Consider the following 15,509-nt stretch of genomic DNA (forward strand, 5'->3'; position numbering starts at 1 on the left):
TTTCCCTGCTAACAGTTTTTTGTTTCTCCTGAAAAATGGCCAAAATTGAGTTATCCCCTTCTTCCGCTTCCTGGATCAATTCTCCGTAGCCCCCTTATCAATATTCTCCGTGGGCTCTTACAGTATTTTCCGTAGGACCGCACAGTATTCTCCGTACGACCTTACAGTGATCTCCGTAGGACTATACAGTCTTCCAGGTCCTACGGAGAAGACTGTGCGGACTTACAAAGAATACTGTACGGCCCTACGGAAAATATTGATAAGAGGACTACGGAGAATCCTGGCAAAAAATTAACAGAATTTTCCGTACCTTTTTGCCACAGTGTGCGTGTTAATTTCATCAGAATGCCTATCAGGAAATTTCTTATCGTTCGGTCAGGATGTTTTCTGATTGGAAAATCCAGATGTATTTTCGCGCACCTCTGATTGACTGGTACTTTTCTGAGAGGATAGTTCTGATTGGTAAGACAACATCCGGGGGGTCAAAAGAAATCCGATCCAAATTTGATGTTCGATTTTAGATAGTTTGTAATCAGGCCTCAATATGCTAGAAAAAATGACACGACGTCTTCGACATTCGATTCGATGGCCCTAGTCGATTTGGTTGAACTTGTCCCGTACCGAATTTTTGAAACCGATATCACGAAAACTTCCAATTTTACAGGCCTTTGTATTTTGACATCAGCCGAATTTCCTCTGATTGAACACGGTGGCTGCGCCGGGCTCTCGGGCCGGGAGGCGGACGACCAGTGTGTTAATCTCGGCTAAATTGATTTAATGATGATGTGACATTCCCACACTGCCAATCCAACTGTGAGACAGTCTCACACTATTTAGTGCGAACCACGATGTCTCACGCTTACAAGTGTGAGCCACGTGTGTCCCATGCTTGCAAGTGTGAGTCACAGTATGTCTCACACTTGAAAGCGTGAGACCCAGTTCGTCCCACACTTACGAGCGTGGATCCTGTGGCTTTAAACCACTGGGAACCATAGGCAATAAGTGTAGGACAAGCCGTGTCTCACACTTGTAAGTGTGAGCCAAATGATGTCTCACACTTGCAAGCGTGGGACAAACGTGGCTCACACTTGTCAGCGTGAGACATCGTGGTTCGCACTAAGTTGTGTGAGACTGTCTCACACTTGGATTGGCAGTGCAAAGAAAGTAAAAAAAGTGTCGTGATATGCCATTCTCGTCGTTGCAGCCAAACGCCGTCGTCTGCCTCAACACGGCGACAGACGCGACTCCCTGCTGCCCAGATGGACTGCCAGCGAAGGTATCATCATTCTTTTCGTCTTAACTTACGTAAAAGCTTGCAAAGCTAACCAATCTATGGCTCTTGCTAAATTAGGTGAATCTTTTGTGTTCATTGGCTCTTGAATCGTTCACTGCAAAAAATCAGTGTCTGATACGGAGAATGCTACGGCGTTCCGTATACCCCCTGAAATGGCGATACGGACATCTACCGTACCACTCCTCCCATAAGAGCCTGTGCTCTGTAAAGCGTGGTACGGAAATTTAACGGAAAATGTACCGGGGTGATTCCGCGCGTAGAGGTCGTTTTCGTGTCCACACCCTCCCCAGAGCGAACTTATTCGAGTGCAGTCCATTTATACACTTAAGAATCTTGTTTGGCACTAGACTAGCTTGTTCCCTTTGTATACGGACTTTCAAAGCTAACATGTGACGCGGGAGAGGGGCCAAAAGGGTCGATTTTGTAAGTTTCGTCATGTCCATTCGCACCTTACACCAACTTTGCGGCTCTATAACCCTTTGTTCCATTCAAATCTTCGAATTCCACACACACGCATCAAATCTCTAACTAATAGTGACTATCTTGCTTGAATTTGAAGATCGTATATTAATAGAGTACTAGATCCCTGAACCGGAAGCACACAGACGCCATGTTGGCGGAAGTAGATCCAAACTTGACATGGGAAAGAGACGTTCGTCAAACGTATCGGCCAAACTTGAACATAAACAGTTGTTTGATACTTGTTTGCAGTGCATATGTGTTTCGCGAGCAATATTTGTACAGCTCGGCTTTAGTTTTGGATCCGAAGAGAGGTTAGTTTCCGGCCAATTAGGCGTCTGCTGGTCTGCTTGCTTCCGGTTCAGGATTCTACGAAAGTACCCTATTGGAAGTGTACTTTCAGAACGCGTATTAAATGTCCACCGTACTCCGACTTTTACCTTAGCGGTTTCAAAGTAAGCGTCACAAAAACTACTAGGAGTGCTCCCTGCTCAAAACCACCGCCGTATTTATAATCAGCACGGTCTGTTTACCTACTGAACGAGTTTCGGTGGCGAAAAAGCGAGGGGGGTGAGTGTGTGAGTGGAAGTTACGTGTGAAATGGGTGGGTTGTAACAATTGGTGTAATTTCCGTATGCCCCTCTCGCTCCTCTTCTATCAGGTTTTGAAAGACATCCTACACGTGAAAAGATGTGTCTTGACGTTGAATTAGTGTGCCAAACTTATGGCTTATTTCTGTGGCGATAGGCATTTGCAGTGAGCCGGAAACACCTGTTTGTAATTTCCTTCAAGCGTAATTTCCGTCATATTTTCAGTAAATTCCGTCATATTTTATAGGGGGAGAAAACGAAAGTCAACTTGTAGCTCGCCCACGCTCAGAGTGTCTTCCTAGGGTTCAATTGATGCCACCTAGGCAAAATTCCGGCTGAACAAGCAAGATTGATTACGTGACTTTCTAAGGTGGCTAAAACGGCCCCTACGCACGGAATCACCCACCGCTAATTTTAGACCGGAGGTTGCGGTTTCGGTTTTCCGTTTGGGAAATAGTACAAAATGCTGTACGGACCGTGAGACACGGACGCTCCGTAACGCAAAGTTCTCTGACGAAACGCATGAAACGGTCACTACGTAGGGATACGGACTGGCCGTTACACGTTATCCGTGACTGAAATTTGAGTTACGGAGCGTCCGTTCCTCACGGTCGGAAGAGCATTTTGGACTTTTTCACAAACGGAAAACCGAAACGGCAACCTCCGATCTAAAATAAGCGTTACATTTTCCGTTGAAATTCCGTACCATGCTTTACAAAGCACAGGCTCTTGGAGGAGTGGTACTGCAGACGCCAGACACGAAGAGAGTCACCCGGTGGGGATCCCCTCGACCCACAGGCGACGTGGTGGCGCAGTGGTAACGTGCCCGTCTCACAAGTGTGTGATCCCGGTTCGAATCCGGAGAGAAGGAGGGGGAAAATAATGCAGAGGTTGTTCTTCAAGGAAATCGACGTCACTTCAGGTTTCAATGCTACGAAAATATTTATTTATTTTTATTTTGTACTTTTTGCTTTAGTTTTGTAAGCATATGAACTAACCAGAATGTGTGGTAAAAACTACCAGAAGGGGGCCTGAGGGCATTCTAAGGATAACTATAAATCTGGTACGGTTTAGTGAGGCCAACTAGACGGTTTAGTATTTTTTACCAGAATTCTAGTTGGGTTATATTCTATCAGACAGTCTGGTATTTGGTACCAGAATTCTGGTTATCGTTACTAGACTTTATTTTCAGTGTACGAACCTAACTGTCTACTTAGTACACACTTAGAGATGCATGCTTGCAAGTCTCACAGAGACATTCTTGTCGGGCCAAATTTTGGCGGGACTTTCAGGTCTGCCCATAACTTGGCGAGACTTCGTCTCGCCTCTTGAGTGGCGAGAAGTTTAACCTTTGGATTTGTAGTGACTTCATGCTAAACATAGGCATTGTGCGTACTTGCCGAGCATGCATTTGTAAGTGTGTACTTGACCAAGAAGTGCACACACTTAGTTAACCAGGGTCGGGTGGCAACGGCCGAGGGAACCCCTGAAACCATGCTCCCAGCAACTGCAAAGGGTTTCGGACTTCTACCAGACTATGGATTTGTATCCGTTTTTGTTAAAACGATTTGCACAGATCGAAAGAGCATAAAATTGGCACACACCAAACACTCTCAGACCCATATGGACTTTACTCTCTCTTGCTTATAGCGTTTTTTTGAGCAAACGTCAAATGTACTCCTCCCTAACGTAGTAGTAGCACAACATAAACGTGAAAAGTGCCGAACATGGATCGGGGTACCAAACGTGGATCATTTCTGTTTGGGGGTCTATAACTAAAGACCAGGTGACCAGATTCTAAATTCCTGTCTTTCCTTGCTTAGACTGACCCTTTGACTGTTCGACGTGAAGCTGACAAGTTTGTAACTGCGTCTCTCTACTCTGCAGGGTTGCGTTTAGAAAGACACCTAAAACAGGCCCCCGAAAATCGATGGAAAAATGACGTTCAAAAAGGTGATTTTTGCACCCCTGATTCTGGGCCAAGCAATCACCGCAGTCACTTCAAAATTTTTCATCGTGCACTTTGGACAGACTACTTTGTTATTTTGGGACTACTGAATGCATACCTTGCTTTGTGTCCGTACGCTGGTGGGGTGATCCATGATTGGACCACCCTAACCTAACCTTAGCAAAAATAGCCATATTTTCTTGTCTTCACAACTTCCAAAGTGGTCGAGTTAGAGGTACCATTTTTGTTAGCCATATGACCAGTGAGGTAAACATCAATATTAGATTCAAAAATAGTAGTCAACCCATACTTAATTTCGATCTAGAGAAGATTATTTAAAAAGTGGTCCATGTTTGGTAACCTTACCCAACTTTTTCATGAAACTTTCAGAGAATATGCATTGAACCCTTCTGAATCTAGATCCGTCAAGAAAAGGGACAGTCACTGTCGAAAATATTAAGCAATAAGTAATTGAAATTAGCATTGGCCTTATGAGGTTGAGGTTATGTTGCCCATCGGCACTGTAAATACAAAGGCAATACTTTTAGTACCTTTTTTGGCGAATTGAGTATCGCCAATAAACGGCCTTACGGAAAAGTATTGCCTTCAAAACGGCGATACACAAAAGTATCGCCAAAATTTGGCGATACTTGGGAGTATTGCCACGATTTGGCAATAAACGTCGAACAAATCAAGGGGACAAGACCTTAGTTTAATGCCTTGGTTTTGGCATCATCCAAAAGTATTGCCAAATTTTGGCGATACTTTTTTGTATCGCCGTTCTGAAGGCATTACTTTTCCGTAAGGCCGTTTATTGGCGATACTCATTTGTATCGCCAAAAAATGAACTGTAGTATCGCCGTTGCGTTTGCAGTGGGTGCGCCCCGTATGTTGAATTATTTATTACTTGAAGTGAAGTTCAATCTTCAAGTTTTTTGTTCAAAGGTGCATTAATACGCACTGTATCTGCTTACTCAAAGAAAACGGGTCGTTTCCGTCATCGTTTCGAAAATAATCAACATAATGTGTCATTTAGCAGACAGGACCAGAGTCAAGTGCACAACTAGCATCACTTTTTAAATTCATTGCGCCCTAATAGTGAACTGTAGAGGCATTTTAATGTCTTTTCCCAAAGTGTAAACATTAACACTAGAAGCGCCGGATTTTCGGATTACCGTAAAGCGCCGAGCGGGCCAATTTGACCCAAGGGCATTTTCGTCGTACATGTCAACTCTTGAACCGTCATTTCGACTCAAAGGGAACCTAAAACGGATTTAAAGACCCTTAGCAAGTCAAAGGATAAAATTTGGTGCACGGGGGTCACAGGGGGCGAGGTAGGCAACCCGCAAACCATGATTTGCTGTTCTTGGTGTTTTCTACTGTGCCTCGTTGCCGAAACGTTTTGGATGATAATAGATGGCATAATTGTAATCGCCTTGTGATCGAGATAGTGATTTTTAATCAAATTACTGAACGGTAGACCATTAAGACCCTCGGGTACTCAATAAACTCGCCATAGCCAGCAAGGCGCGTGGTGGGTTCTAATTTGCGTCCGTTCGTCAACTAGCATTCAATGATCTGTCCTAACCAGTTTTGCTCCTGCTGCACCCCGAAGGGAGATGGGTTTCCGTGTCGTCCATCGTCCTGACCGACTTGTGCAAACATCTAGGGAATGAATAGTTTCCGAACTAGTTAAAATGTATGGAGGCAAGTGAATTACCTTGCAACACTAGACACGCGAGCAACAAAGTGAACCTCGGCATTTTATTTATCTCTTTACGCATGAGTAAAAGATCGAGTCCTTTCCCCCAAAGATTCGGGCTGAGCGTGCTATGAGTGCCACTGAAGGTAGACTAGCGCTTCAGTGTTCCAGAGACACCGTAGGGCGTTTCGAAGTCAATTGGGTTACCCAAAATGGCCAAGACATTGGCAGTTTACGTCAAAAGAAGCTGCACGATGTCTCCAGCCAGAAAATGTATTGCGGGTTGCCTACTTCGCTATGAACGCGGACGTAACGCATTCCTAATATGACGTAAGTTATTTTTAGTGGTGAAGAGTCAGTTCATAGCTCGTTACGCTGTGTAGAAACGCGAAAATGTGGTCAAAATGCCGTGTGGGTCAATTTGGCCCGCTTGGCGCTTTATGGTAAAAGTCAATTTATCTCGGTCAAATATGGTCCGAGAACGTCCAGATTTCGAATTTAGACGCATTTCATCATTGTAGGAAAAGTCAGAAATTAGGGGGCTGCCACTTTCATTTTGAAAAGTCGAAATTACAGTTCGAAACTCAAAATGGGTCAAATTGGCCCGTTCGGCGCTTCTAGTGTTAATTCAAGACATAGAAATTTTTTTCACTCTCAAAATACCGTTTTTAAACTTTTGACTCTCGCTTGACTTGTGTTGGAGCGCTACTACTACCTTAACTGTGCCCAATTTTGTTCGTCTTAAAGATAGATTGTCAAGAGATCATGTAGAAATTGAAAAGTACATTGCAAATGACAAAAAGTCCGGTTTAATGGACTAAATACATTATACAATGAACAAAATAGTGCATTGCTAAAGAGAAAATAGTACATATTACGTTTGCACAAAAACCTTTACGTCAAGAGATAAAAAGTCTCTACGAGTCTGAGAGTGAATGTTTATGTAGAATTTTGTACCTGCCACTTGCGCGATTTCGTGCATGCGGGGAATTTGCATAATGCGTGAAATGCATAAATTTATGCGAATTTCTGCACAATTTTTAGCAACACGTCACGCAGATTTGAAATCGTGCATCACGACGTACAAAATTCTTCATAAACATTTTGTGTGCACTGGCCTACCCGAATCTTGTAATTTAATGTTAAACAAGAGAGAAAGTGTTCCCACGTAGATGGTGCATCTGAGGTTTTTCTTCAATTGTTCGATTTATCGCATATTTGGGTGTTTTCACTTCGATTTATTGTGGGCTTAAGTTACAGTTGTGGTTGGGGTAACTAGTCAAAGGGATACTACATTTTATGCTCTTATTCGAACACCGTTTTGCGAACACCGGCTTGTTTTAGTAATCCCAGAAAAGTCCGTAACAAACCACTGCACTTGTTTCCCAAGTGAAATAATGAACTCAAAAACAATAACATTTGTATTGCATTGTTAGCGCCATAAAAACGTTATTGCATTTTAAGTACGATAAATATTGCATTGCATTTGCGTATTTATCACTTTTCTAGCGTGGTTATCACTTTATCACACCAAAACAGAGATAATCTGGGCCTAGACCGGCCCGAACTTTAGAGACTTAATGCATTTTTAACGCGATAATTTTTTTATTGCTGCCGTGAACTCTGCAAACTCAAGTGTGTGCCAGGCATGCACTTCTTGGTGCATGCCTGCAAGCACACACTTCCTGGTGCATGCCTGGCAGGCACACACTTCCTGGTGAATGCCTCAGGCACACACTTGAGTTTGCAAAGAATTTGAAGGAATCGCATTAGCCTTTTCATCCCTGCCAACTGTATGAAACTCATCACAATAGAAATATCAGTGTGGATCCCCGAGTAAAAATAGAAGGCTGCAGAAAGGCTGACGCATGGCTGTATGGACCGTTTTTTGGCTGTATGCATGGCTGCCGTGGCTGCCTTGCAGCCATGTCGCAGCCATCGCGACGTCCTGGCCTTGCAGCCATCCACGCTGCAGTGGCTGGTCTGGCTGTTTCACGGAGCGCTTTGGCTGTGAAACGCTTCAGAAGCTGCGCACAGAAGCTTTTTGGCTGCCCTAAGCAGCCTATAAACGCTGCCACACTACAAACCTAACTGTCTACTAAGTACACACTTACAAATGCATGCTTGCAAGTAGACACTTGCAAACGCATGCTTGACGCATGGAGTTATACGGCGTCAAGCATGCGTTTGTGTCTACTTGCAAGTATGCATTTGTAAGTGTGTACTTGCAAGCACGCATTTGTAAGTGTGTACTAAGTAGACAGTTAGGTTTGCAGTGCACGCACAGCCAACTTAGCTGCAATGGCTGTAGGCTACGCGTCGCAGCGTGTTGGCTGCTGGCGCCAGCCGGGCCGTGGCTAGACGTTACAGCCATGTAGGCTGCCACGGCTGTAGGCTGCGCGTCGCAGCGTGTTGGCTGCTGGCGCCAGCCGGGCCGCGGCTGGACTTTACAGCCAGGCGGCCTGCAATGGCTGTAGGCTACGGATTGCAGCATGGTGGATGCTGGCGGTATTCAGTCAACGGAGAGAGTAAGATACGCGTGCACGGGGCCAGTGGTTGCGGGCGGTTGGAGCACGAGGCCAGTGGTTGCGGTCCAGCCCTTAATGCTAATGGCAATGGTCGGTTGGAGCCCGCAGCGCAGCGGCGCATGAAGGGTGGCCTACCCTGCGGGCGCTGGCGGGTGGCGCATGAAGGGTGGCCTACCCTGCGGGCGTCGGCGGGAGGTGCATGACGGGATTGCCTACCTCGCGGGCGTTATCAATCGACGTGCGGCGTGTTGCCTACCTCGCGGGCGCCGTCGTGTGGCGGGCTGCCTACCTCGCCGGGGGACGGGGGCGGGGGACGGGGGCGGGAGCGCGCGGCGCACGCTCTCGCACATGCTCTCTCTCTCGCTCTGGTTGAGAGAGAGAGAGAGAGAGAGAGAGAGAGAGAGAGAGAGAGAGAGAGAGAGAGGAGAGTTAACGCACTCAAAGTGGGAGCGAAAGTGGGAACATGTGACAGTCGACGGAGTTAGGAGGGGGTGTGTGGGGTGGGCAAGGTACGTGGTTCAAATCACTGCGTGGGTGGATCATCTGTCGACTGTCACATGTTCTTTTGGTGGCGCGCAGTGTGTCCAGAGTGCTCAGTGTGGGATGGATCGCGAGCGGAAGCGAGCGTTTCTGATGCAGTTTGTGTACCCGTTTATGTCGCTTGAGGAGCGCTACCTAATTAGTATTATGGCTGGAGTATCTGTTCCACCGCAAAAGTTCAAAGCGGCGGTGCCTCACGTCGCGCGCGTGTCAGCAGTTTACTCGGCTCCGCTATGGAAGCGCTAGAGCTTGCGTGTCAGTGTGCTCATGACCGTCAGTGTCAGCAGATCGCGATCATGGAGGTGCCGACTATTACTCTGCCTGAAGGCGAAGAGGTGTGCCTACTGAGTGACACTGATATGGCACAACTTCTGTGGGGTGTGTCTGCAGAGGAGATCGTACCGTCGGGTAAGTTAAAGCTCGAGTAAGGGGGACTAGAGAGGTTATATTACCCTCATGGAATAAGTCATGCTATGTATCGAGAGGTTATATTGACTGTGTGTTTTTGTTTCAGTATCACCTAGTGAGGAGATTGTGTCCTCAGTCGGCGTGCGTGATAATGGCGAGTCTCCTCCGAAACAAGTTGGTAAGTTAGAGTGAAACTGTAGCGCGTCGCGAATGAGCGCTTAAAGATAAAATTTGAACTTGATAACAACTCTCATTTCAGTTGCAGTAAAAAAGGAGACGAAGCCCAGGCGCAAAGGCAGGCAACATCGCGTACAGCAAAAAAAGCAAACTTGTGCTCGCAAGGCTCAACCAAAATTGACTGTACCAACAGCGGATGGTTGTAAATTGGGGGACTGCCCTCACTTGAAAATTGTATTGGAAAACTTGATAAATGTGATTGAGGCTCAAAAACTCTGTCAAAAGTTCATCAGTAAAATAAAGAGAATTAAAATCTGAATCGATGTGTATCATTGAACTAGTGGAAACCGGGAGATGGTAACTCAAGAAACGATTGCAAAAAACAGGGAAAAGTTGTAGGTTTATTCAAAAATCATGAAAGTGATACTTTAAAAGCATTGCCATCACGCCCATTAAATCGGAGGCTGTACGGGTGGCCCGCATCAGCCATTGCGTTGATTCCACTCACAGCTTCGTCGCTCATTGCAGCGAATCTTGATGGAAGGATTACTATGATATCTGCTTCCCCTTCTTCATGGTGCGCAACCCGCGCCTTTAACTTCTCCCCATGTTTCGTGCTGATTCGTTGCAGTTGCAGCACAGCGTGTGGCACCCCGAGGGGGAGAGTTGATACAGACACGAATTTTTCACCATCGTCCAGCGCGTTGAATATAGCCACGGCATCAATGTTGGCCATGATTTACTGTGAACAAACATGAAGAAAACAAAGTTAGTGACACGCAAAATAAACAGGTGAATCGGGGAAGGGGGAAACTGACGGGTAGGGTTGCGGACCTGATTTAGGCGGTAGTAAACACACTTGTAGTACCACGGGGGGTGATTGGGCCCCTGCGTGCGCTCCACCAAGCGGTAGTCGGGAAGCACGCATGGCGGGGTTGGCTGGCCGAAAGTGATAATGACATGGGGACGCTTCGGTTGTTGACCGACTCGACTGAGATTATCGTAAAAGCGCCCCGGCCGACTGCGCCAGCCAGAGGTGGTGTCCACCTCGAGCTGCTCCACGTTCCACTCTTTGAGCAGCTCGAGATGCCCGCATTGAACGCCCACCACTCCGGGACGCGAGAACCCGATGCAGTTGTAGCTCAAGTACGGGGCTAGCATGCGGCTGACTGGGTGCTCAAAGGGTAGTCCCATACGCAAGCGTAGCAACACCGCCACTGGCACCTTCCGTCCGGCTAAATGTTGGAGGGACTGCATCGTTCTGAGCGGACGCGCATAGGGTGGGAGTTAAGAATCGCGACAAATGAACGTAAAGGAAAAAAATGGGCAGAGTGCACTCACCGAATTTAAGCGGAAGGATGAGCTGTGGTGAAGACGGCACGGAAGCGAGAGGATGAGCTGTGGTGAAGACGGCACGGAAGCGGAAGGATGAGCTGCGGTGAAGACGGCACGGAAGCGGAAGGATGAGCTGCGGCGAAGACGGCGCGGGGAGTCGAAGTCAGGGAAGGGTAAAAAAGCTAAAAAAAACCAAGAGAAAATTTTAAAAATTAAAGGTCTGAATCGTGCGTGTGTGTGTTTGTGCGCGCGCGCGCGCGCGTGCTCACGCCAGCGTTCCTCTCGAGCTGCAACAGCAGGGAGATGATGACAATGCAGCATCTCATTTTGCGTGTTCGAGGCAGCGCGCGATGCAAACACACACACACACACACACATCCAACGAACCGCGCGTAGTCTAATGTCGGTCAGATCAGGTGCTTGACCGAAGTCAGCTGAGGTACTCACCAAAAAAGCGGAAGGATGAGCTGTGGCGAAGACGGCGCGGGGAGTTGGAGTCAGGGGAGGGTAAAAGAGCTAAAAAAAAAAACCAAGAGAAAATTTTAAAAATTAAAGGTCTGAATCTTAGTGCGTGTGTGTGCGTCTGTGTGTGCGCGCGCTCTCGCAAGCGAGCCTTCCGAGCTGCAGCAGTCGGAAGATGAGACAGCATCTCACGTCGCGGGGCTCGAGGTTAGCATGCGATGCAAACACACGTACGCACACACACACACAAACACGCACACACAGAGACGCTCACACAGAAGGGGTGAAACTGAATATCGGTCATTCAAGGTGCTTGACCACAGTCAACTTGGAGTACTCACCAAAAAGCAGAGCAGCTTCCTGCAAAGGCTGAGGTGGTCGAGGGCGACAAACTCTGGCGATGGGGTGTGGGCGGGATGGCGACAGACGCTAGCGACACAATCGAATGGCGACACTGTGGCAAAAAGCTACGGAAAATTCTGTAAACAGCTTGTGGTAATTCTCCGTAGCCCCCTTATCAATATTCTCCGTAGGCTCTTACAGTATTTTCCGTAGGACAGCACAGTATTCTCCGTAGGACCTTACAGTGATCTCCGTAGGACTATACAGTCTTCCAGGTCCTACGGAGAAGACTGTGCGGACTTACAGAGAATACTGTACGGCCCTACGGAGAATACTGTAAGAGCCTACGGAGAATATTGATAAGAGGGCTACGGAGAATCCTGGCAAAAAAATTAACAGAATTTTCCGTACCTTTTTGCCACAGTGGAGGAAGGTGCACGACTGATGGCGGTTCCGACCGCGCCGCGCTATATGTATCAAGTGCTTACGACTGCAAAATGGCACCCCCCACGCCGACGGCTCTGCGCGCTGCCGGTCGGCTGGGTGGTGGGCGGCGAGGTGCACGCGGTGGCGGCCGCCTGGCTAGGTGTCGTGCCACGTGACGGGCGTGGCACTGAGGAGCGCAGGTCTGCACGTGGAAGGCGCGGAGCTCAGGTCGAGAGTAATGGACATTGCAAGTGAAATAGGTATTAAACTTGAACAAAACGAGTCGATCGTTTATGAGCTGGTGTTGTCCAAACTGCGTTTGGAAATGGTGCATAGACACACCTGAGGCACGCTCTAGGGCAAACACACAACAGTACTCCCCGCACACATCACTAGCGGGAAATTGAAGCTTTCTTTGACTATAGCGGAGAAGACCGCCATTCCTATTAATAAATCTTAAAAAATAATGCTGCGTGGGGGCAGCTCCTAAACTATCAAAATACTCTACACCAATTTCATGTTGAGGTAAATAAAAACATAACCAATGAGAGCCTGGGAAAAAATCAGCCTGGCTATTAACGACTTAAATGGCGGGCCGTCGCACAGGCGTGACGGGGAGCCGGTTGGCGGCGAAAACATTGACAAACACGTGGCGAGTTTCGGCGCAGCTCCGCAGCACGTTTGCAATTTGAGTAGTGTCCATAGCGTTATGAAATGTAGACGTTTCGGCTCTGGTCCACCTCCAAAACGCAGTCGTACTCGAGAAGAACCAAACACGTTAATGCCACGTCGATGTCCTGAGCAAAGGAGGCCTCTATTCGCACGACGCCAGAGCTAGCTAAACTGGTGTGTGAAATGTTACCACTCCCGTCAGGGGTGATGTCCTTACACACCAAAAACGTACCATGCGCGAACATGTCAGGTGTAATCATGTGCGTTTTCCGCAAGTCGTCGCCAAAGGCCGTGAACAGGGAGTGATAAGCGTAAGTGAAAGAGGGGTTATCCTGAGAAAACTGCAACGGGCCAACGCGGTGCTCCTCTGCATTAACAAAAATGGAGACGTTAGTAATAGATTTGTGTACGAAGGCAAAAGGATTCATCTGCACATGGCCATTGAAAGCAGCATTTTCAATCATCGTGAAGCATAAAAAACTTGGAAGCCGACCCTGACAGACAGAGTTGAGTGACAAAGTGCGAGCGCCTGGTGCAACAGTAAAGGCCTTCATTTCCACTTTTTTCATAGGAAACAGAGCGTGCGTCTGCGCCAAAATCTTTGCGTGTGCGAGCAGCACGCCGGGATTAATGAGGACCTGTTTAAGGTACAGTGTGCTGTCCACCACATGTAAGTGAGCCTCCTGATTCACGTCGTTTGTCCACAGGTAGAGGGCTTCAGGGGCAAAGGTCAGCTTGATCCGCAAATCAAGGCCTTGGGGCAGGAGAAGCTTTTGATTAAAAAGCCCGCAGCTCAGGCGCCCGTACAATTCCACAATTTTGCTGTTTGACAATTTATCTCTGCGCATGGTGAAACCTTCATTAGCGTCAGCTGGCTCTGTGCAGTGTGAAGGAGTATCCAAATAAAACATATGAGACCTGAGGTGCGTCTTTGCAGCGTCAGGCGAATTGTTTAGGAGAGTTTCAATGTACGATTTAAAACCAAAATGGTCGACGCGGCAAATGCAGCGTTCATTCGCAAATACTTCGAGGGTTTGGAACAGAGTATACAGCAAATGAGGTATTTTGCGATAGTGAAGAAGAGAAAGAAGAAGATGCGGCGGTGGGGGTAGAACATCACAAACCCTCATTTGTTTGGCGGCCATGATGCCCAGCCCCCGCCTCGCCCCGCAAGCAGACGACTGCCTAAACAAATGAGGGTTTGTTATGATTCACCAGCCGCATTCCTCTTCTTCACTATCGCAAAATACCTCATTATTAGCGACGCCAACAGTGTTCAGAAGAAGAGGATTTCCATTTTCACCGCGCAGGCAGACTCGCAGCCGCAAATACACGTGAGACAAATCTCGGTAATAATCGCTGGCTCCACTGTGAAAATATTCTAGGGTTGAAAGCGGCTGTGTGACGGCATTGATAGTCTTGATGCCTACAATCTGATGCCCTAGAATGGCGTTTTGAATGCGTGACCTGGAAAAAATGTCCAACTCACTCGGAACGCACGGAATAGCTGCCTGACCCTCCGCCATGGTTACGAAAAAATGTCGGGTTCGCTCGCCGCCCGCTCGTGGTGAAGTCCACCGCCCGTCTGACGCCTCCTTGGCGTAGACTTCCTTTTTATTCTCGATCGACGAGTCCTCTTCCTGGGCGCGGCAGCTGCACGACGCCGAGGTGCCGTTTTGCGACGAGCTGCCGGCTTTTTTCGTCGCCTGGTCTTTGAGCCCCGACCGACAAGCGTAGCTCGTGCGCGGCGCGTCAAATTGCGGCGGACTTGGCCGGCGCGTGAAGTGGCTGCGGTCCGGAGTGCTGACAAAGACGAGTCCTGTTGCATATCGCGATACAGTCCAAAACTTGCATTAGCTACCTCCTCACTGACGGCGCGCACTCCCTTGACGATGAGCGGTGTCGCAACGGCCGTCAACACGCGACCGATACCACAGCATCCCCGCCCGCTCTGCTGCGCGAAGGAGGCTCGGTACAGAGGGCCGATGGCTGGCTGGGACGCGCTGCCGCCGCCCGCTTGCGCCTCAAAATACGACTGGTAAGCCTGCTCCATGGTGAAGGAATAAAGGGGGACGAGACTTTGGCGGTGTATTTATAGGGCTCAACGCTCTCGAAAATGGAGCACGACGGTGCTGGGGTACTCGCTATCCTGAAACGGATAAGGTTCCGCGAATCTTGTGCGAAAAAGGAGCGTAATGGTCTGAAAATTTCGTTTCTCCACGGGTGCGTAGTACAATGTGGGAAAAATGTAATGCCCGGAAATAATGTCCGGAACGAGGACGCGAAGGAGCCGAGCCGACGTGTCGCTCACCAAGACGGGTTGCAGGACGTCGCAGTACAAGTAAATGGGGGAGGCCGCAGTTCTAATCTTCCAAGAGTCGAATGGGGGTAAGAACACCTCGCAAACGGCTACCTCATAGGAGGCAGCGTCACAAATGGGCCTTGCCAGCTGCGTCGAAAATTGTGCGATGGTGTTATCGCTGAAATATTTTCTTGAGCTGTCGCTTGACAAAGTAAGAAAAAAAGAGTCCTTTCCCTTCGAGAGCGCTGGCTCAAACATGGCTAACGGCTGAGGCGGGCTCCCAGGAATCAAACTTTTCGTCGTAACCTTCCCACCTGATAAGAA

General features: G+C 48.1%; 3 protein-coding genes across 5 annotated transcripts in view; 2 read left to right on the plus strand and 1 right to left on the minus strand.

Annotated features, from left to right (window-relative positions):
- LOC117642109 (NFX1-type zinc finger-containing protein 1-like) overlaps positions 1-15,509 on the plus strand; it is a 128,879-nt gene that overhangs the window by 2,518 nt on the left and 110,852 nt on the right. The window contains exon 3 of the mRNA XM_034379950.1: positions 1,205-1,276. Within this exon, the coding sequence (XP_034235841.1) occupies positions 1,205-1,276 (72 nt within the window). The remainder of the gene's footprint in view (positions 1-1,204; positions 1,277-15,509) is intronic.
- On the plus strand, positions 9,044-9,965 carry LOC117642112. Its single transcript, XM_034379954.1, has 3 exons — positions 9,044-9,469; positions 9,576-9,647; positions 9,729-9,965. The coding sequence occupies exons 1-3, from the start codon at positions 9,295-9,297 to the stop codon at positions 9,962-9,964; spliced, it is 483 nt and encodes a 160-aa protein (XP_034235845.1). The 5' UTR covers positions 9,044-9,294; the 3' UTR covers position 9,965.
- On the minus strand, positions 10,049-12,330 carry LOC117642114. Of its 3 annotated transcripts, none has more exons than XR_004587531.1 (5): positions 12,197-12,330; positions 11,785-11,910; positions 11,429-11,497; positions 10,988-11,163; positions 10,049-10,388 (listed from the first exon to the last, which is right to left on the minus strand). XR_004587531.1 is itself a non-coding variant. In XM_034379957.1 (2 exons), the coding sequence occupies exons 1-2, from the start codon at positions 10,901-10,903 to the stop codon at positions 10,386-10,388; spliced, it is 426 nt and encodes a 141-aa protein (XP_034235848.1). In that variant the 5' UTR covers positions 10,904-10,949; the 3' UTR covers positions 10,049-10,385. The 3 variants fall into 3 exon arrangements, 1 of the variants encoding a protein (XP_034235848.1); XR_004587532.1 differs by having other exon boundaries at positions 11,785-11,897; positions 12,197-12,283; XM_034379957.1 differs by lacking the exons at positions 10,988-11,163; positions 11,429-11,497; positions 11,785-11,910; positions 12,197-12,330 and adding an exon at positions 10,481-10,949.

This window comes from Thrips palmi, unplaced genomic scaffold (assembly GCF_012932325.1).
Source record: "Thrips palmi isolate BJ-2018 unplaced genomic scaffold, TpBJ-2018v1 HiC_scaffold_16, whole genome shotgun sequence".
NCBI classification, from domain to species: domain Eukaryota; kingdom Metazoa; phylum Arthropoda; class Insecta; order Thysanoptera; family Thripidae; genus Thrips; species Thrips palmi.

Excerpts from the sequence above, each read along its gene's own strand:
- LOC117642114 (XM_034379957.1), bottom strand. The coding sequence starts at position 10,903 with ATGCAGTCCCTCCAACATTTAGCCGGACGGAAGGTGCCAGTGGCGGTG.
- LOC117642112 (XM_034379954.1), top strand. The coding sequence starts at position 9,295 with ATGGAAGCGCTAGAGCTTGCGTGTCAGTGTGCTCATGACCGTCAGTGT. Across the intron at positions 9,470-9,575 it reads AGAGGAGATCGTACCGTCGG|TATCACCTAGTGAGGAGATT; the intron begins GTAAGTTAAAGC and ends TTTTTGTTTCAG. Across the intron at positions 9,648-9,728 it reads GTCTCCTCCGAAACAAGTTG|TTGCAGTAAAAAAGGAGACG; the intron begins GTAAGTTAGAGT and ends CTCTCATTTCAG.